Source organism: Mustela nivalis, assembly GCF_964662115.1.
Source record: "Mustela nivalis genome assembly, chromosome: 8".
NCBI lineage: Eukaryota > Metazoa > Chordata > Mammalia > Carnivora > Mustelidae > Mustela > Mustela nivalis.
Genome location: NC_139027.1, coordinates 39,969,210 through 39,990,403, shown reverse-complemented (window position 1 = coordinate 39,990,403; position 21,194 = coordinate 39,969,210). Strand labels below are relative to the sequence as shown.

Sequence of the window (21,194 nt, the reverse complement as noted above, 5' to 3'; positions counted from 1 at the left end):
TGCGCTGACCAGCCAAGATGGCCACTTTCACATGGCCGAGGGCCACTGGCTCCCCGTCCCCAGGGTATCTAAAGGCGGGGCCGGCCGGAAAGACCCTCCGGCAGAGCCTGAGGACAAAACCTCGGCCGATTCTCTTCGTCACCGCTGGGGGACGCGACCTCGCGGACAGACAGCTCGGTCAACGGTCGGAAGGAAAGTGCCATGTCACAGCAAGGGGAAGACGCCCCTAAAGTCTTCGTCGCTTTTCCTTTCACTTCGAGCACGGAAGGGTACAAGGACCCCAAATACTCGCACTTCCACTTGGCCCTTGTTAGAAGTGCTTAATATGACTAAATATTCGCAGGAAGGGCGCGTTAGCTCCGCTCGCTCCCCCTACCCCGCGGAGTGGTTCAGCCCGGGCTCCCTTTCCGCGCACCTCCCCTTCGGCCTACCCCCGCGCGAGTGGCGCATTGGCGCGCGGCGCCGAGGGGCGGGGCCCGTGTCGGGCGCGCGCGGGCGCTGTGTATAAATACTGGGCCGCATCGCCCGCCGCCTCGTTCGCTCCGCGCCGCCCGCCCGAGCTGAGTAGAACGCTGTCTTCTGCTTGTGCATTTCGCACTCGTCGCCTCGCCGCTCCCTTTTCCCTCAACGCCACTTACATTTACCGCTACGAACACCAACATGAACGGGCAGCTCAACGGCTTTCACGAGGCGTTCATCGAGGAGGGCACGTTCCTCTTCACCTCGGAGTCTGTGGGGGAAGGCCACCCAGGTGAGGTGACGGGCCCTGGAGCGAGGTGAGGGGCGGGGCGTGGGCAGGCCCGGCAGGGACCGGCCAGCCGCGGTGCCCACGCTGGTTGCCCTCGTCGGGCGGAGGGTGAGAAGAGCGGCGGCCGCGCGCCTTCCTCGTGGCGCCGCCGGTGCCGAGCGCGTGGCCGCCACTCCCCTCCCCCTTCCTCCTCTCCTCCCATCCGGCCGCGCGCCTCGGCATGCGGAAGATTCCAGAAAACGAGAAGGGCGGGGGCCGGGGCAGCTGTGCTCCACTCGGGGAGGGCACTATTTCCTCATCTCCGCCCTGTCGTCTGAAAGCCCTCGAGTGTGCGACTGGCCCTGAGTGCTCGCGGCCGGTCCTCGGGAGCGCGCGCCCCGCATTGCAGCCGCAACCACGTGTTTGCCGCATGTGGCATCTGGGCGAGGGGGAGCCGTCCGGCTTCCGGCGCGCTCGGGTGTGCGGAGTGGGGGGCCCGGACCTCGGGACATGTGCCGTCTCTGTTAATTCCTTGCCTTGGGCTGTTACGGCCCCAGAAGATGACGGACGTGCCCTTCGGCAATATATGGCCTTGCCTTCAAGGTGACAGTCTCCAACTAAATATAGCGCAGGTTGGGGGAGGCTTTCCTTATTTGGACCACGATTGAAAAGGATAGGAAACATGAATTAAGTGTAAGCTGCAATTGCGTTGGATTTCCCTTTAAAGTCTTGGGTGCTTTACCGTTAGGTAAGGTTTTATTGAACATTTCCTTCTCTGGGCTTTGTCCACTAGTCCGCCATTATGGAGATCAATTTACACGTGAACGAATGAAGCTGTTTCAAGGAACTTTCAATCTCAGCCTGAAAACATCACCTAGTGGACATAACTATTTTGCTGTACAGGTTCTGCCTTTTCTTGGGATGATCACAGTGACATAGTTATCTAAAGTCTTAATGGTCTTAAGAATCCATTTCTGTTTAGTAAGTCTGCTGTGCCTCTGATGAAATCCACAAGCAACCGGTGTGGGAGAGGATAGATGCCAAGATCTGATGAGGGAAGGTCATGTGTTCTGGTGTGGGTTACCCACCTTCCCTCAAGTGTTGAGAACTTCACATGTATTTGATTCACCTTTTATTAAAGTGTTGAGAACTTCATATGTATTTGATTCACCTTTTATTAATTTAGTCACTTAAGGTATAGGCACATATAGCAGTTTGTGAATTAAGTCTTGAGCTTCTGACTTGACTGCCATACACATTCTGCTTTAATTGTTCCGGATAATTGTAGAAAATTCAATTCCCCTGGAATCTCTAGGGGAGGGAGGTATTTCTGTTTTCCCACTTAATAGATGGCAATGAAGTGGGGAAGAAACAAGGATTCAGAATACATTTGGACATTTTCCAGCATGTTCAGCTCATTTTCCTGGACTACACTTTGGCAGATTCAGTTATTTTATTCTTTCTAACTCTTTGACATTTTCTGTTGCTCTGATTAGTGTTCCTTATGATCAGGGAGAAATTGATAACAAGGGAAGAAGACAGTTCACCTTTCTTGTTGGTTAGATTTATAATGAAGACTTTAAATTTGCGGGATAAAATGTCAGTATGATTGTCCTTGAGAAATAATACTGTAAAGCAAAATGTTTTCCAGCTTTGCCTTTCAGTTTGAAGATAAACTTTCTGCCTTAACTTGATTAATTCCAATTATCTGGCTCTTCTGTTTAACAGTGGAAATTGTTTTGCCTGGGAACTTATTTTTTCAAAATGTCTGAAATACTTTAGAGATGGGATGAAATCCTTCTAAGGTGTAAATTGCATGTATCACAGTGAATTTAAAGGTATTAAACATGCTGGGCATTCTGCTGGCTGATCTGAATTGGTGAGCTTGTGGTGCAGCTATATTAAGACTGGTGTCAGGTTTTCAAGTAATATGCAGCATTATATCCATCATTTGGCAAATGGTTTCTGGTAAAGCAGTACTTATAATTAGACAGCAATTCAGATCTCCGTATTTGAAATTCCACTGAACTCCATGCTTGAAAATGATTAAATGGTAAATTTTATGTTCTGTAGGTTTTACCACATTTTTATTATTGTTACTACTTTTTAAAGACTTTACTTATTTGGCAAAGAGAGACATAAGTGGCAGGGGAGTGGGAGAGGGAGAAGCAGGCTTCCCAGTGAGCAGGGAGTCTGATGTGGGGCTCTGTCTCAGGATCCTGGGGCCAGAACCCGAGCCAGAGGCAGCCGCTTAACGACGGAGCCATTCAGTTGCCCATTTACCAGATTTTAAAAAAAAGATCTCCCAAAGATCTCTACAGCAGTACTTAAAAGGAAGAACAACAAACTTCCATTGACCATAAGAGAAAGATTGAGTCAGGATTCTTTTTTTCCACAGATAAGATTTGTGACCAGATCAGCGATGCTGTGCTTGATGCCCACCTTCAGCAGGACCCTGATGCCAAAGTGGCTTGTGGTAGGTTCTAAACATTGCTTGCTTAACCAACAGATGAAAAGGTAACACCGTACTTCATAAGAGTGACATTTGAGTGTGAATTTATCTTTTATTAGAAACTGTTGCAAAAACTGGAATGATCCTTCTTGCTGGGGAAATTACATCCAGAGCTGCTGTTGACTACCAGAAAGTGGTTCGTGAAACCATTAAACACATTGGATATGATGATTCTTCCAAAGGTGTGTTTTAATGAGTTGGCATTTCTAAGCTCATTTTTCCACGTTTTCAACTTTCTCTAGTTCTGTCTTTAGAGTGTCCCTGCTAAACCATTAATCCCAGTTGTACAGTTTTACTATCTTTGTTGTTCCAGCCCTATTTAATTCTCTAAAAGTTCCAAGTTTTAGGTATACAAGTTTCCCCCTGCTATCCAAAAATGGAACATTCCTATGCAACCTGGAAGCCAAAATGATGCAAAGGCTTCATTTTTACAGTAGATCTACATTAGTACATAGCTTTTTTGGTAAAAGCAGAAATCCTTTGCAAATTTTTTTCAGTCAATGAAAACAAGTACTGGTATAGGTCTTTGTTAAAGGTGTGAAACACTTTAGAAAAGGGGGGGGTGCCTGTATTTGATTTAGCAGTATTTAAAATTCCAGACATTTGTTGTAAATAGAAGGCATTGGTATTTCTTTGTGTACGCGCCCCCCCCCCTTTTTTTCCTAAAGGCATTGTTTTGTTCGTAGGGTTTGACTACAAGACTTGTAATGTGCTGGTAGCCTTGGAGCAGCAGTCACCAGATATTGCTCAAGGTGTTCATCTTGACCGGAACGAGGAAGACATTGGTGCAGGGGACCAGGTACCTTGGTGTAGACTGTCTGCATCTCTTCTAACATTAAATTCCAAAGCTTGGATTGATGACATTGACTTTTTCCTTTTGTAGGGTTTGATGTTTGGTTATGCCACTGATGAAACTGAGGAATGTATGCCTTTAACTATTGTCTTAGCACACAAGCTCAATGCAAAACTAGCTGAACTACGCCGCAATGGCACTTTGCCTTGGTTACGTCCAGATTCTAAAACTCAAGTAAGTGATGATTATAAAGCTGGATTACACATACTTCACAGAACATCCGTAAACTTGTTTAAAGCTAACTGGAAAAAGACTAGTATTTATCCTTCATATTATAATTAAAATTTAGTTTTGTCTTGGTTCTGTATCTAGTAAACTGATGTTCTAATCATCTGATTTGTCTTCAAGGTGACTGTGCAGTATATGCAGGATCGAGGTGCTGTACTTCCCATCAGAGTCCACACAATTGTTATATCTGTTCAGCATGATGAAGAGGTTTGCCTTGATGAGATGAGGGATGCCCTAAAGGAGAAAGTCATCAAAGCAGTTGTACCTGCAAAATATCTTGATGAGGATACAATCTATCATCTACAGCCAAGTGGCAGATTTGTTATTGGTGGGCCTCAGGTAAGGCCTTATATACAATTCAACTTTTTTGAATTTTCTTTATGTTGACTTGCAAATTTGACTATTGTCACCTTTTTTGAGTGGGGGGGGGGTGTTAGAAAACAGCCAGATGCTTTCACATTTTATTAGCTACAGTTTTGCATTTGACTCTTTTGAGGATATTTGCTGAGTGATACAGAATAGGTGTTTAACAAACTGATCCACAGAACCGTTTATTGGAAAGCACAAAGTGACTTAAATCCTGTAATTTCAGGGTGATGCTGGTTTGACTGGCCGTAAGATCATTGTGGACACTTATGGCGGTTGGGGAGCTCATGGAGGAGGTGCCTTTTCAGGAAAAGATTATACCAAGGTGGACCGTTCAGCTGCTTATGCTGCTCGTTGGGTGGCAAAATCCCTTGTTAAAGGAGGTCTGTGCAGAAGGGTTCTTGTTCAGGTACATATTTTTTTGTGTAACTGGATTGATTAGAAGGCATGCAAGTGGGAGGGCATTTAGCATAGTATTCGTCTTTTTTAAATACCAGCGTATTACATAAGTGTGTGGGTCTTTTAAACACTGACTCTTATGACATTTGAATCCTTTTAGGTCTCTTATGCTATTGGAGTTTCTCATCCATTGTCTATCTCCATTTTCCATTATGGCACCTCTCAGAAGAGTGAGAGAGAGCTATTAGAGATTGTGAAGAAGAATTTTGACCTCCGCCCTGGGGTCATTGTCAGGTAAAGATGGTAAAGCCTATTGCTAGTTAAAAATGAGGGTGTGGGTATATGTACATATATTTAAGATATATTCAAATCAAGGTGAAGGTCTGAAGATTCCTCAAGTGGGGAAATGTTTTAAGTCCTAGAACTGTTGATGTTACCTTTAAATTGCCTTTAGTAAAGGCTTATGTATGTTAAGAACAATCTAAAACTACAGTGCTCCATGGCTTAGATTAACCACCCTAGAAAGTCTTCCACATTTGATAATGGGGATTTGTGCTTGTGTTATCTAAGGATGTTTATTTTATTTGTAAGCAATTAGTACAGATAAGTGGGCTATTCAAGGCTGCTATAAAGAAAATAAACAGGGTGTGGGCATGGGACCTTGGTAAGTATGCAATGATCTCAGAAGAGCTTTTGATACTTGCAATTTCTCAGAATAATGACGAGTTTTCATATTTGTTGAGCCAAGGATGGAAAAACAAGAACTGTAGTTACTAATAAGGACTGTGCGAGGAGTTTGGACACCAGAGAAGTAACAAACACTTCTGCCACAAACTTTTTTCCTAGCAAACCCCAGAGAACTGAACTCATTTGCCAGAACTCTTGAAAATGAGTCTTGCTGATTGTTTTGCTTTATTTTAATTGAATGCTACATATTAAGTTACGGACTTGTATATTCCAGGGATCTGGATCTGAAGAAGCCAATTTATCAGAGGACTGCAGCCTATGGCCACTTTGGTAGGGACAGCTTCCCATGGGAAGTGCCCAAAAAGCTTAAATATTGAAAGTGTTAGCCTTTTTTCCCCAGACTTGTTGGCGTAGGCTACAGAGAAGCCTTCAAGCTCTGAGGGAAAGGGCCCTTCTTCCTAAATTTTCCTGTCCTCTTTCAGCTCCTGATCAGTTGCAGTCACTCCTAGTCAATGACATGAATTTTAGCTTGTGTGGGGGACTGTAAGTTGGGCTTGCTATTCTGTCCCTAGGTGTTTTGTTCACCATTATAATGAATTTAGTGAGCATAGGTGATCCATGTAACTGCCTAGAAAAAAACCAACAACACTGTAGTAAATAATGCTTTTTGAAATTGAACCTTTGTGCCCTATCACCCAACCTTCTAAAATCCTAATTGCATTGACTTTCCCACCAAATGCTGAAAATGTCCTGTAATGTGCACGTAAAGTACTTGTAGTTCCATTATAGCCTCTGTCTGGCGATGCCATAGCCCTGTCAGCATGAATTTGTAATGTCTTGAGCTCTATTATGAATGTGAAGCCTTCCCTTTATCTTCCTATAACTTGATCCATTTCTAATTATGTAGCTCTTTGTCAGGGAGTGTTCCCTATCCAATCACTCTTGCATGTAACGCAAGTTCCAGTTGGAGCTCTAGCCTGACAGAAAAAAAAAAAGGCAGTTACCATTAAACCATCTCCCTGGTGCTTATGCTCTTAATTGCCATCTCTTAAATAGCACCAAATCAAAATCTCTCCACTTTTCAGCTGTCTTTTGGAGGACGTACGTAATAAGGTTTTTATTTAGTAAACCAACCCTATGCATGGTTTCAGCACTAGCCAAACCACCAACTCCTAGCTCTAGAAAAACAGGCACTTGGCACCCTTGTGATGTCATACAGAGAAGTCACAGGGCAGTACCTGAGGGTCTGTAGGTTGCACACTTTGGTACCAGATAACTTTTTTTTTTCTTTATAAGAAAGACTGAGTATTCCACACTGCACAATAATTCCTCCCAGGGTTTTAACTTTGTTTTATTTTCAAAACCAGGTCCAATGAGCTTTCTGAACAGCTGGTGTAGCTACAGAGAAACCAGCTTCCTTCAGAGAGCAGTGCTTTTGGCGGGGAGGAGGAAATCCCTTCATACTTGAACATTTTCTAATTGCTTATTTATTGTATTCTGGGGTATGGCGTAAGTACAGAGAAGCCATCACCTCAGATGGCAGCTTTTAAAAGATTTTTTTTTTTTTTCCTCAACACCATGATTCCTTTAACAACATGTTTCCAGCATTCCCAGGTAGGCCAAGGTGTCCTACAGAAAAACCTTGGGTTAGACCTACAGGGGGTCTGGCTGGTGTTAACAGAAGGGAGGGCAGAGCTGGTGCGGCTGGCCATGGAGAAAGCTGACTTGGCTGGTGTGGTACAGAGAAGCCAGCTTGTTTACATGCTTATTCCATGACTGCTTGCCCTAAGCAGAAAGTGCCTTTCAGGATCTATTTTTGGAGGTTTATTACGTATGTCTGGTTCTCAATTCCAACAGTTTAATGAAGATCTAAATAAAATGCTAGGTTCTACCTTAACTGTGTCCATTATTCTTTAAAAGTGTTCATATGAATATGATCTGAGAATATATTCTTTATCCCTGAATAATTGTAAACCTTCTCATGGTTCAGGGAAATCCCCTCACACCCCTTCAACCATGACTGCAAGCATTTTAATAGGTTTGGAAAGCCGATCCCTAGCATGAAGAAAAACACTCAAGATTCGACCTGTTTGTCCAGCACTGCCTTTTTGGCTGATAAAATGGCCAAGATCCAGGTGTCCTTACTGCAGCAGCCACTCAACCACCAGGAATGTTTTAAAATTGCCCAAGATCAAGGACAAAACATGGAATGGTACTGTTTACTCTTAAGCTTAAGCCCATTATTTAGCTTTCCACTGTGAAAGAGTCTTAAATATGCTTTAAGTATTAATCCCTTTATTATAAACAGATGTTAAAGGCTGCAAGTTAGATGTTCAGTACATGACACAGTTGGCCAAATTTTTGAACAGTGGTGAGGGGGCCAGGTTCTAAACCATTTTATAAGCTAGCTAAAGTGAAAATTTGAACAAAATTATAGTGAAGATGCTGTAAGTTTCTAAAACCTTTATTCTGAATTTGTGTACAGAGAGGTTTACACAAGAACTACAACCATCCCTTTTTAAGCCTAGGAGCTAAAAGTACAGACCACTATTTGGCATGTTTACACGAGCACGTATGAAAATCAAAGGATTCCAACTTTTTACTGCTGACCTGTAAATGTGAGTGAGACCCAAGGAATGCTTAATTACACCTATTTGGAGGCTTAAAAATTTATGTTGGGGAGCCAAAGTTAAATCTGTTTTTTTAGAGAATGAACAACACATTGCTGTCAAAACAGCCATGCTGGTCAGATAAGGGGAATGATTTCGGGAAGAGTTGGGTGCCTATAGGCTGCTGGGACAGCGCCAGGGAAATTAAGGTTAGGTTCAGTACTTGCTAAGAAGATAAACTGAACCTTAAGGAGCTTGGGAAAGGATCTTAAAAGGACCGGTCTTCTGCCTAATGGGGAAAAAGATTCTAAAGGTGAAAAATAAGCAGCTCAGGGAGAAGAGAACCAAAGATGTCAACTGGGGTGATAGTGCAGGCCATGTATAGAAGGAAAGGTCAAATGTTTGGGTTAGAAGGAAATCGACTTTCTACAAAGTTTTAAAGGGATGACCTGGGGGTCAAGGGACAAAAGATCCAAATGCTGGGAGTAGAATGAACTGGAATACTTTCAAAGCCTGGCTAAAAGGACACTGACAGCCCATTCCTATAATGGCTGCACAGGACCTGATTTCCTCCTGAAATCTGAACTCAAGATTTATTCCATTGAACAGCTTTTCTCATAAACAGTATTAAAAGGACTACCTTTCCACTCCTCCCACCCCATCATTTTCACTGGGAAAAAGAGAGGTGGTATACTAACAATTTCAGGATAGCATCCTTGCCTATATTAAAACTACTCTTAAGAATTCCTTCCCCAAAAGAACTATTCTTACCAGTCAAATAATGGGCATGGGAAGGGGAGGGCGGGCGGGTAGGGCAGGGGAACAGAAGATAGCTGAACTTACTAGCAAAGGACATTGTGCCATGGTATACTGTGTCATTGAGATCTACAAAACTATTGAAAACCAGTGTTTCCCCACACTATTCTTACAAAAGTGATCAAGATACCCTGTGGAACAGCTACTGCTAGCTTAACGCAGACAATATCTTGTAGGAATCAGGCTTCAGTGGGATGCCCTTAATTCAGGCCCAACCTGCACAACTGCACCTACTCTGGTCTAAGGGTGAAAGAATATAGGAAGTTACTAGAGATGAACAGACTGAATAAGAGGTAGAATTGATACAACTTAGAATTTGAGAAATGAGAAAAAAAGGAAGACTCAAGACAGGATTCAGATGGCTCGGCCGGAAAAAAAAGAAAAAACAACTGCCACTCATAAAGGAGAAGCAGGTCTGAGCTGGGGATGAATGTAAAGTTATGTTTAGGACAGAGTTTGAAAGCTTTGTTGGATACCCAGGTGGAGAGAATTAGATGTATAGGTGGAGAGCACAGGAAAAAAAAAGCTAATAAGCAGCATCACTGGAAACCATGAGGTGGACACAATCATCCCAAGTGTGTACGGTGAGAAGGCAGCTGCTGAGAAGGCAGCTGCGGAGGAAAGAACCACTGACTGAGAAGGTGGGGGTGGGGTGGGACATGAGAAGAGAAGCCTGAAAAGAGAGATGTCATCCTTTATCGAAGTTGCTGGGACTGCTAATTCATTGCTGGTCTTTGCTATGAGACCCAGAGCATCCAGAGCAGGAGCTTTCTTTCCTCCACCTTTTTTCTCTGTGCATTCTTACTTCCTAGCCCAGTGCCAAGTGTTTGAGTTTTCAAGGAACTGAGGTGTTTCCTCAATCGCCCTGTACATCCAGACCTACAGAATAACTGCAAACATACCGTAATCCATAACCAAGTTTGGTTAATTCCTACTTTACATCACTCTCTTTTCACTTTAAAGGCTAGAATAATGCTAAATACACTGAGCTCAAGGGACCTACTACCAATCTTCTAAATTTCCTTATTAGTTTGACTTTGTCCTATTCTAACTATTCTCATAGCTGCTAGGGAAAAAACTACTGGCTGTATACATAATAGTAACAATGAAGAAATCACAACTGTAGAGAAGAAAAATTACCCTGCGCATTTAGAACTTGATCACTATCCTAATCTTGCCTGTAACTAAGAAGACAAATTTGAAGTTGCATTATTTCATTATTATTGTCAGTGATTCTGCAAATTTCAAGAGGCAGGGTATGGGACCTTACGTCAAATAGATGAGAGTCAAACCATCTATACATCTCTTACTAGGTGTTGTCTTTGAGCAAATTAAAACTGTCTCTAAGCCTCTCTTTCTCCAATTGTAAAAGAGGGCTAATGGCTAGTGAGAACTAAATATAGTAACACAGGCACAATACTTCACACAGCGCCTAGCATATAACAAGTACTTGAAAACAGGTCATCATGGTACATTAAATCTCTTTCCCCAAGGAGCCAGTCGTTAAACCAGACTTTTACCCCTTTATCCTAGAAGGGCATTTTCATATTGCTTTTAAACTCCTCTTAGCCCCTTAACCTTGATGTGATAAAGTTCATCCTTGATTCACTCCCTTGGTTCCTCTAAGGTATCCTCTCTGAATTTAAAAGAACTACAGACAAAGAAAAAATGTATAAAATATCAATTTCTTCACATTCCCACTACACAGGTTAATGGTCCTATGACTGGTTGCTCCCACATCTGTACCCAAGTCAGAACTCTGAGTGGACATGGTCAGAATTTGGCTCAGGAGGATTAGAATTTGAAGAATCTGTGTTTGAATGACTCAACTCTCCCACTGGCTCAAAGGGTCGCAAGTTTGCGTAAGTCACCTCTTGGGCCAGCTGCTCCAGGGAAGGGCGGCCTAGTACCAGATTTCGAAGCGAGATACAAGTCATCAGGAAGCTGAAAAAGAGGAAAAAGTTCACCCAGTCTAAAGTGTTTCTACATAGGAATTCCTACCAAAGCCCTTAGGGTGAGCTGGTCCTACCTTCTCTCATTCAGGCATAAGTGAAAATATCCCCCACTGACCCACCCATCCCAGCTGGAAGGGCACCCCACTCTTTATATGGTCTGTTAAAGGATTCCAGAGTCTGGTAGGAATAACCCACAAGAGTCTGGTGATAAGCTGAGGCAGAACAAGACAGCAGGCCACCAGACACAGGTCACTGACTCTTCCATTAAGTCAGTGAAAGAATGGAGAAAGAAAAAGATATTAGCACTAGACTGTCCTTTCCTGGGAAAGTACCACCCCCCACACACACCCTGCCATTACCTTCCCCAGAGAAGTTACCCAACTCACAACCACCTGATGACATCGACCAGGACTGTTGTGGAAAACTCACCTGCGGCGAAAGATATAGAGCTTCCGCAGCAAGAAGCGGGAGAACCGCTCATGTAAAGGGGTATTTCTCCGGCGTTCAAGTTCTTGGAGCCTTTGCTGGCGTCTAAGAAAGGTCTGAACCAGTGGTGTTGGCTCAGGGCCCCCTTGTACTTCCCCTTCCAGCAGAGGCTGCAGCTCTGGAGGCAGAGGCCCCGTTTCTGCCGAGAAGAGAGCAAAAAGAGAAATCACTGAGATTATTCCTTTAGAACTCTCACCAGTCAGAAGCTTCATGTTCATTCTTTAAAGGCTATATTCTCATTCACAGCCCTGATTTCTCATAAACAGGTTCTTTCCCAGCCAAATCTTCATATACTCACCAGTTCCATTCTCTACCTTTTCCTTTAATTCTTGCAGATATGCCAGGTCTTGCTCCAATGCCAGCTCTGTAGTATTGACGTAGATGTACATGTAGCAGGAAGGACTGGATGATACAGTATACACCTTATGGTACTCACCAGCAGGCAACTGACAAGGGGGAGGAAATGGATTATTTCACTCCCTAACCTTTCCCTCGGCAGCCTATGTGCCTTGTGCATTCCCCACTGTACCCCACCCTGGTCCCTTACCCAGGCACTTTCTTACTGCATTTTGGAATACGAAGGAACTGACTTCTAGAATCCTGGATGAGGTTATTCACAGCCTCATCAAAAGCAACGGAGGCTTTTTTTGGGAACCCGCACTTTTAAGTCTCTGATAAATTAACTCAACTCGTCTAAACTTTTCTGCCATTGTTAATTCCAGCAAAATACCTGCATTTTTTCTCCCTCCTGAAGAGTCTGGTTCTTCTGTTCTGCCACCAGCTCGACAATCACCTCCCCCTGCAGCAGCTGAATGCTAGTGTTGCCCAGGTCTTCACTCACAAAATTCTCCAGGTGCAGCCCTGCCAGGGGCAACAGAGTTCCCCATCCCATCCTATGGAAGATGAAATCACTCCCAGCCAGAACAGAGATATCACACCTTTACCGCTACCACCCCTCAGGTTTCAAGAATATTCCTCCCAGCAAGAATGCTCCTCCCCCCTCTACCACATGCAGTGTCCCGGGCCAAGAAAGCTACAGGGAGAGACAGCAAAGCTTCCTTTGCTTTCCTCCTTACCCGGGAAATCTGCAATGAAGACCACCTCAGTGTGGTTGTCCAGGCTGCTCTTGATTTCCTGTAACTTGGTCCTCCAGGGAGAGAGGTCCATCAACAGTGGCTGCAGCCAAGGTGTACGTTGGAAGGGGGACCAGGCGGCCTGCACGATGTCCACACGAGGGTCAAAAATCCTTAGGAAAGAAAACCATGTTCTAAGGAGACCACAGCCCACAACCCACCGGAATTTCTGGTTCTGTTCCTTTCATCACTGTTCCCAAATAGAAGAAATGGCTTATGTCAGCACGTTAGTGCCATTGTGGGGCAGAGAGAGAAGAGGCAAGAGATTCTGGAACAAGGGGGAGGAATAAGGGGTTAGTGGCCACCTGAGGAGAATTGCATTAACAGCTTCTTTTAAAAAAAAAAAGTTACCTTTTCTTCTGGTTGATGGTGCCCCCTGCTGGAAGCAATCAGCTATGCCCACAACCAGGTGAACAGGGACATGCACTCGAGGACAGCCTTTCAAGCAAGCCAACACTGGGGAACATGGGCTATTCATCTCGGCAAAAAGAGTGAAACTTCATTTTTCCCCTTCTCTGTTCCCCTTGCCCACCTCTGCTGGAAGCGGTCATTGATGGAGACCCAAATATCAAAGTAGATCTGGGGATCAGTGACATTGTACTTGGGAAGCAGGTGGCTCAGGCAAGTGGCATATTGCTTCAGCATGTCTGCGTGATCCTTCCATCGCCGGCTCTGTGTGAATACCTGCCCAAACCCCCACATTAGTCCCACCTCATCGTTATCAGCCTCCCAGACAGCTCATGCCCCGCCAACAGCACTAAGAGATCTCTGCCTGTTACCTGTTTCGACCGGGGGGAAAAAACCTGAACTTGTCTTTGGGGGAGAATTTTTCGTTGCTGGGCTTTTTACTAGTTACCTTTCCTAAACCTTATTTCAATTCAAAGAAGTGAATGGCACTACCCTATTTTAATTTCAACAAAAGAAGGGTCAACCTGGCTCCTGAGAAAAGGGCTGAATGGACCCAGATTATGTTTTACTTTACAATTATGTTTAGGACCAAATCAGACCCTGGTGCTCCAGGGAGCTCTGAAGAACTGGAGGTCGTCAACATCAGGTGTCTCACCCCAGGGTTAAGGTAGCCCAGCTCGCCAGTGCGGCCATCACGGTAGGTGATCTTCACGTGCTGGTGGGAGCGTGAGTGGACCATCATGTCCCAGGAGTAGCCATACAGCCCATTTGTCCAGTTGTTATAGCCCTGAAAAGGCAGGGCAGAGGCGATCAGCCCAGCTGTCCCCCTATTAACCCCATCCTCAACCAACACAGGGGCTGCAAAACCAGCCCCACACTTTCCCTAATGCCGTACCCCCTGCCACCTCCCTAGCTAACCCCCAGGTCGCACATACCTGGGTGAGGAAATGGGAGTAGGGCAGGAAAAGCTGCTCCAGGAGGTAGAACAGCGTGAAGGCAGCACCCAGCCGATGGCGCAGCCCTGGCTTATGGCCACCTTTGGCCCGGCTCCTCTTGTACACGCAGGACACACTGGGTTGAGGGGTAGCCTTGAGGGGTAGTAGTTCCTGCAGCCTTTCGGGGAAGCGAGATACCAGCTTCCGGGGCCACTCAGGGGAGCAGAAGAGAGGGCTGCTGGCCAGCATGACATAGGGGAACATACCTAGAAAAGGAGGGAGGCAATAAGTATTTCAGGAGTTTGGCTGGGCGGGGAACATGGGTAAACCCCTCAAGCCCTCTCCTTTAGGAAGCCTCTCCCCGGTATTCCACCTGTGATGAAAGCAGCTCAAAACTCAAGCGGTCTTATTTCCCCGAGATGCCTTACTCTGCAACATACAAGCTGAGCCCATAGGCCCCAGTCCTTTCCTCCCGTTTACTGCCATGTCACTGACTGCATCTGACTCAGTGTAGCTCCCGTGGCCATCGCCGTCTCCTGCTCCCCGCACACCGGTGGCTTCCCATCTCCTACCAGACCACAGGTACTGACCAATGCTGAAAAGCTGGGAATTCATGCAGTGGAAGTAGGACACGAAGAGGAGGCCGATGGACCTCGAGGCATCAAAAAAGAGCAGGAAACCAGCTGAGAGGTCGAGCAGCAGTCCGCACCAGTGCACCACCAATAGACTGGTCATCTCCTCAGACAATACTAGTCTGCAGACACAGACACAGGAGACAGAGGTCAGCTACCAGCGCACTGGAGAAGCCAGCGTTTACAGCACATTCACAGCAAATGTGCCTCTGCTCACCCTGTCCTTGCCAAAGGAAGTACCCTAGCAGGTGGGTAGAACTCTATATAAAGACACCCTGTGGTAGAGCCTCCAACCCCCTTTTATTTCCATACCCTTTAAGTGTTCAAATTTTTTTCAATGTACCCTATGTGCTAACCAAGGGCAGATTTCCTAGGGCAAATCTGATGGAGGAGTGAGCGCATCCGGTGGTGGTGGGGAGGGGTGGGGGTGGTAGAGCCTCCACAGAGGATATAAAGGAGAAGAAACTAGAAAGGTGAATACGCGACTAACATATTAAAATCAAATGTTTGAAACTGGGAAATAATAGGCAAGAGGAAAAAGAACAGAGTAAAAAGCGAGGAAAGAAAAAACGGGAGGAAGGGAGAAATCAAGAGTTTTCTAAGAGGTGGCAACAATGGTTTTGTCAGGGCAGGGACTGTCCATCTGCTAAGTCCACTGGCCGAGGAGTCCTGGGGAGCTGGGAGCTCGGACTCATGCACCAGGTCACCTTATTCTGATTCTTTCAGTTTTTAGTTTTTTTCCTTTCATTCTTGACCCTACCATACATCTCCCAGGGACAGGTAAGACCTAGATGTTTTGGTATCACTGACTTTGCCTTCTGCTGAAGAGAAAGATAAGTGGACAGAGGAAAGCACATGGCAAATTCAGGCAAAGCAGGAACAGCAGCCATTCCTGCAGACCTGAGGGAGGCGAGTCACCTGCTGTGCACCACTGCCGCAAGGAGACACCTGCTCTGCCTGCCACTCACTTGAAGGGACTGAAGAGCCAGTGCCGGGACAGATATTCCATGGAATAGCCTTCTACCCAGTCTGCGTCCAGCTTTTTCACACCCGCAATGAAGTACACAATGAAGATCTGCAAACACAAAATGCAAAGTGAAGGTTCAAATAAAAAAGAACCTGCTTTTTTGCAGGTCTAAAATGACCTAAGTTCTGATCTGAGCTCAGGCCCTAAAGAAGATTACATTCACTCCATTTACTCATCTGAGATCTTCACTCGTATGGACAGTCTACCAATGCCAGGCAAGGTATTGGGTCCCAAGGGGAGTCATGAAGCCTAGATCTCTCGTAAGGACACTCAGCTAGCAGGAACAAAGCTCTGTGCTCTCCGCAACAAGGTAAGAGAACCCAGAGGCTAGGGGACTGGAAACTCAAGAGTCAGCCTTGCTTTCCAGCCAAAGGGGAAAAAAAAGGGAAGCTCCAGGGAGGCAGAGTACAGCGTTGCCTGGCAGCAGGATGGTCATGCTGACAATGGCTGTGGAAGAACCCACCCCCCGCCGGCTTTCCTAAAATCCTATACCTGGCCACGCAGCACAGCATAGTTCCAAAGGGGCACGTGGGCATTCCGCTTGCGGGCATTCAGCAGGCCGTCCACAGACCTACACCAAGGGTAGTAAGGTTAAGGAGAGCTTCATAATCCTGCACATGTCCACCTTTTTTTTAAGTGTAATTATCTATCCCAGGCCATCTCCCCTATCCTCTCTGGTTCTCTGGGATCTTCTGAGGCTCTTTAGAAGTATAGGAGCAAATTTAACAGTGATTATTTTCAGTCATAATAGCAATACTACTAGTGCATTAGAACACATGGTTCAGTGGTTACCATTAATTAGTGAGTCAACTAGTCTGTCTTAATGGACCAAATCAGGAAAAGGATTACAATGCTTCATAATATGACTGAATTTGAAAAAGAATGAATTTGAGGGAGTGTTTGAAAAGCTAAAGGTATATGTTAACTATATAGTACATTTAAGGAAAAAAAAAATCTCAATATCCAAACCAAACTGACATCTCAGAGACCTAGATGTCAGCAACTAGTGCTGGAGGGTACCTTGGGAGAGAAGCAATAAACCCAATATATTAAAACTAGATGTATTCTGGGGAGACAGAAGCAAAGCAGGTTTCAAGAAGACAATGAATGAGCAGAGAGGTTGGGAAGGGGCAGCTTGTGCTTAAAAGCACAACTGTGCTTTTAACTTGTGGTACTGTAATGAGGAAAAATGTAAAGTGTTTAGTACAGTGCCTGGAATGGGGAAAGCCCTGAGTAAGGGATAAGTATTTTTTCAAACTGTGTAAAATTACAAAAATGGAACTTTTCATGAACATTCTGTCAAAACTGTCTCTTAATTTTATATGATCAGACCTGTGCATCTGAATGAGTTTAAAGGTTTACAAAGGGGTATGTCTAGGTATAATTAGTGGCTGATAAGTCACTAACAAAGGCATCATCTGAGATTTTTTTCCCTGATACCCATCTTACTGGCATCTCCTATTTGCTTAATGGGGAGAATCCCTAGAGGTCATCTCCCCTGCCACCCTGCCTCCAAATCCCTTCACCACCTCCCCTGAGAGATGGTCACCTAAGCCAGAGGTGGAGGGTTACCTCCTCCCAGGACAGCACTGCTGAGCAGCCCTGGTGGGCCCTCTCCTTCTGACATGACTCTGCCTCACAGCAACTTCTACTCTTGGCTCTAACTCTGCCCCTCTGGGCTCACACAGAGAAAGTCTGCTCCCTCTTCCACATGACCACCCTTGAAGTATCTGAAAACATCTATGTCTGGCTTTAGTCTTCTCTTCTTCTCTCTAAGTGGATTACAGGAAGTGGATAGATCAAGGCACCTGGGGAGATATGGAAAGAGTGAAGGGGTGGGAATGGAGCCATTTTGCTTTTTGTCATCCCACATGCCCCAACCTCACTGACCCCTCCCCTTCCCAAATTCATCTGGACCAAAGTGTGACCCTGTAACCACACTTTGCAAAGCATGGTTGAAAATATGCTTGTTGGGGCAAATTCTAGGAACTCACCGGACCCCTACCACTGGTAACCATCCTGACCCAGCCAACCCTTTTCCCCTTTTCCCTAGAATCATACCAGTAGCGGTTTGCATCCACGAATGTCAGCTGAAAGGCCAACAAACCATACAGATAGGAGTGGTTGTTCCATGAGGTCTTGTCCAGGAGAAACACATACCAGTATGGCAGCAGGAATAACACACAGCTTATCCGGTAGCACAGGCCCAGCATCATGCCCAGTGCCCCTGGGATTTGTGGGGGAGAGGATCAAGAGGTCAAAGGGTCACCAGAGGCCCAGCTCCCCCAGGACAGGCTGTGGGTGGGATTAAGAAAAGTCATTGGACATTTTATAATCACAAAGCCAAATGAAAAATCAAATGTTATTTTAGCACTTTAAAAAGACGCATGGGGTTAACAGCTCAGATGACACACAGGGAGCGGAATGATATTAGGAGTCACAGGATAAGTGAAATAAGACTTTGGTCATTCACCGGCATGCTTTGTATTTCTGTGGTTTAGGGAGGCTAGTCAATACTCCCATCTCTCCCATACTTTCCCTCACCCAGAAACATGATGGTATAGACAAGATACATCCAGTCAAGTGGTAGTGGCTGCAGGGCGTCCAGCAAGGGAAAGCGGCACACGTCCAGCCCATCCAGGTATCTTCGGTCCAGAGAGCTGAGTCCCCGCTCTTGGGGAATGTCCAGCACCATCATCAGCCCTGGGAAGGCAGTCGAGGAGGCACCCTTAGGCCTCAGCAAAGGAAGCAGTGGAATACAGCACCCAGCTCCAGGGTCAGACTTTTTACCTAACCCTGGCTCTGCCATTTATTCATTCGTTCAACAAATGAATTCATTCATTCATTTATTCATTATTCAACAGTAATTACTGAGTGTCTGCTCTGTGGTAGGCATTATGCCAGCTATGTGATCTCAGATAGTCACTGTACCTCCCTGAGCCAATTCCTCCTTCCCTATTTGAGAAAGGGACTCATAATATCTTACAGGGTTACAGGAGGCACCTGGATGGCTCAGCTGGTTAAGCGTCTGCCTTTGGCTCAGGTCATGATCCATGAGTCCTGGGATGGAGCCCTGCATCAGGCTCTATGCTCACAGGAAACCTGCTTCTCCCTTTCCCTAGGCCCCTCACCCCTGCTTGTGTGCGCTGTCTCTTTCTGTCTCTCTCTCAAATAAATAAAAATCCTTAAAATGAATTTTACAGGGTTACAATGAGGATTAAATAAGAGAAGTGTACAAAATGCTATAAAAGCTGTTCAGGTAACCTTGAGTTATTAACTTCTGTCCTCCTAGGCCATAAAAAGTGTTCTAGGATGGTGCGTCTTAACTTTTCACTTCTTAGCACACCCAGAAAACAGTATTTGGCTTACTACACTAGAGCAAACAGAAGGGGCTACTCAGGTCAGGAGGCCAGTTCCAGGTAAGGCAGGGTTTCTCAACCTCAGGACTACTCACATTTTGGGCTGGTTAATTATTTGCTGGGAGGGGTTATCCTGTGCACATCAACAACACATCAACAGCATCCCTGGCTCCTAAGTAAATACCAGTAGCTACCTATTCCCCTTCCCCCAAGTTGTGACAAATAAAAATGTCTACAGTCATTGCCAAATGTCCGCCAGAGAGCAAAATTGCCACCAGTTGAGACTGGGCTAAGAGAATTGATATCTTGGCACATTTGTAACCCATTCCAGGCATACATGCTGTGGCCTCTGAGTAAGGAAACTCTGGATTAGGGAGTCACAGCCAAAATGTCAGCCCTGTCACCCTGCTATTTCTCTGAGGTCTGGTCCTGTGTATAGTTACTGGGCAACTTCATGCCACAAGCAAGATGGGTCTCTGGTCATCTGCCTCTGTATTTCCTATGGCCTCAGATCAAAGCATTTCTGCCCTCCAATCCCTAATCAAAGGAGATAAAGGCGGATTTGATCCTAAACTCCACAAAGATCTCTTCCAGGAAATCAGTATCTTCAGCTCTGATGAAAAGGGAGGAAAGTCACTAGTAAGTAACCAAGAAGTGCGCAAGGGAGGATGGTTATTCTCCCACCCAACATCACACTAGTCGCTCCAGAAACCCCATTTACCAAAGAGAAAACGGAAGACAGCCAGGCTGGCAGGATCCGTTGGTCGATTCAGCAGGGTCACCAGCCTTCCCCAGCTGGAAACATCTGTGCACTCAAACCCCAAGAGTTTCCCCATTCCGCTGCCTTGGCTCGGCCCTGAAGACTGTCCAGCCTTGTCTTTCTGTACTTTATCTGCAAGCAAACAGAAAAGTGTACCTGCAGTTGTGGGGACGGAAGTGCTTTAAAATCGGCTCCTCCCCAAAACACAGAAACCACAGCTCCTTCAGCCCCAGGGTTTCTCCCTATCGGAGTTCTCCCATTTATTTCTGACTACTAGAAACACCCTCGCAGTGCCAGATCCGTCTGGATCTCCCAATGTCCCAGAACCTCTCTCAGACTATAGCCCCCTAATCCCAAAGCGCCCCGAGTGTCCCCATCACCCCAAAGCCGCACACTGCAATCTCTCTCTACAGCCCCTTCCAAATAGAGACCCCTTTCCTGGGGTCCCTCTGGGCAGTCCTACCACCCCCACCCCTCTGAGACTGAGCCCCTCTCTCCCTCCGCCGCAAGGGAGGACTCCAAGCCTACGTGAGTCCGGCTGGACCCGCGCGGACCGGGCAGACACCGCCATGGCTCCGCGGAGGTAAGACGGCCAAAGCGGTGACTGACTAGCAGGTAGCGACGGGAGGACTCACTCCCCTAAGCCCCGCCTCCCCGACACATCAGCACGCGTGCGGCCGGCCGGAAAGCGCTAGATAGGACTGTCGTAAACATCTCTCGCCGGCCTCGCTTGCTCCCTGCTTGGCGGCAAAGGGCGGAGCGAGGAACCTTGGGGCGGGGGGAGAGGAAGCTCGGGCTGGTATCGTCTGACGGGGTGACGGAGGACCTGGAGCCAGGATTCCCCCAGACGCCCATCTTCAGCCGCTAGACCAGTCTTACCATGAATTGTCCCAAAGCCCTTGGCGCTTTCAGTCCTAACAAGTCTTAGAGTCCTGACAACTTCCCTGACCCACCCCCCCCACGCGCCCATTAGGTCTCTCCAGGTTGTAGAGCTCCTGTGGTGCTCCCTGACGTGAGCATGCAGGTGCAGTGTCACTTTTCTCCCAAGACCTTGACCTCCGAGTTGAGAACGCACCTGAAGGGCTGTCCCGGCGTAGGGAGAAAGTGCGAGTTGCTTTTTTCTCTCTTCCAGTACCTGCGAAGAACCAGAGGTTTGAAATGAGCTGGGGAAACCGGAACGACACAGCTGCAGATGGAGATGCAGATGTAGCTTTAGAAGATGTAGAATAGGGGCAGCGCGTAGAGTGTGCTCTATCAGGGAGGATTCCTAGAGGTGAGTCTTGAACAGCACTTAACAGTATC

The 21,194-nt window shown here is 46.1% G+C and overlaps 2 protein-coding genes across 3 annotated transcripts; one reads left to right on the top strand and one right to left on the bottom strand.

Moving 5' to 3' along the window:
* The first annotated feature begins 489 nt into the window (after positions 1-489).
* Positions 490-7,669, top strand: MAT2A (methionine adenosyltransferase 2A). Its single transcript, XM_082743491.1, has 9 exons — positions 490-751; positions 3,126-3,203; positions 3,299-3,421; positions 3,926-4,038; positions 4,123-4,266; positions 4,441-4,659; positions 4,913-5,095; positions 5,246-5,379; positions 6,047-7,669. Exons 1-9 carry the CDS (start codon positions 661-663, stop codon positions 6,147-6,149), a joined length of 1,188 nt encoding a protein of 395 aa, XP_082599617.1. The 5' UTR covers positions 490-660; the 3' UTR covers positions 6,150-7,669.
* A 551-nt stretch (positions 7,670-8,220) lies between these two features.
* Positions 8,221-20,641, bottom strand: GGCX (gamma-glutamyl carboxylase). 2 transcript variants are annotated; one of them, XM_082743467.1, is made up of 15 exons: positions 20,421-20,641; positions 19,854-20,024; positions 18,318-18,476; positions 17,835-18,000; positions 16,266-16,344; positions 15,715-15,821; positions 14,705-14,868; positions 14,115-14,380; positions 13,835-13,966; positions 13,304-13,455; positions 12,715-12,884; positions 12,369-12,499; positions 11,937-12,084; positions 11,582-11,777; positions 8,221-11,141 (listed from the first exon to the last, which is right to left on the bottom strand). In XM_082743467.1, exons 1-15 carry the CDS (start codon positions 20,461-20,463, stop codon positions 10,949-10,951), a joined length of 2,277 nt encoding a protein of 758 aa, XP_082599593.1. In that variant the 5' UTR covers positions 20,464-20,641; the 3' UTR covers positions 8,221-10,948. The 2 variants fall into 2 exon arrangements, with proteins under 2 accessions (XP_082599593.1, XP_082599594.1); XM_082743468.1 differs by having other exon boundaries at positions 17,835-18,068; positions 20,421-20,533.
* Between the last annotated feature and the right edge of the window lie 553 nt (positions 20,642-21,194).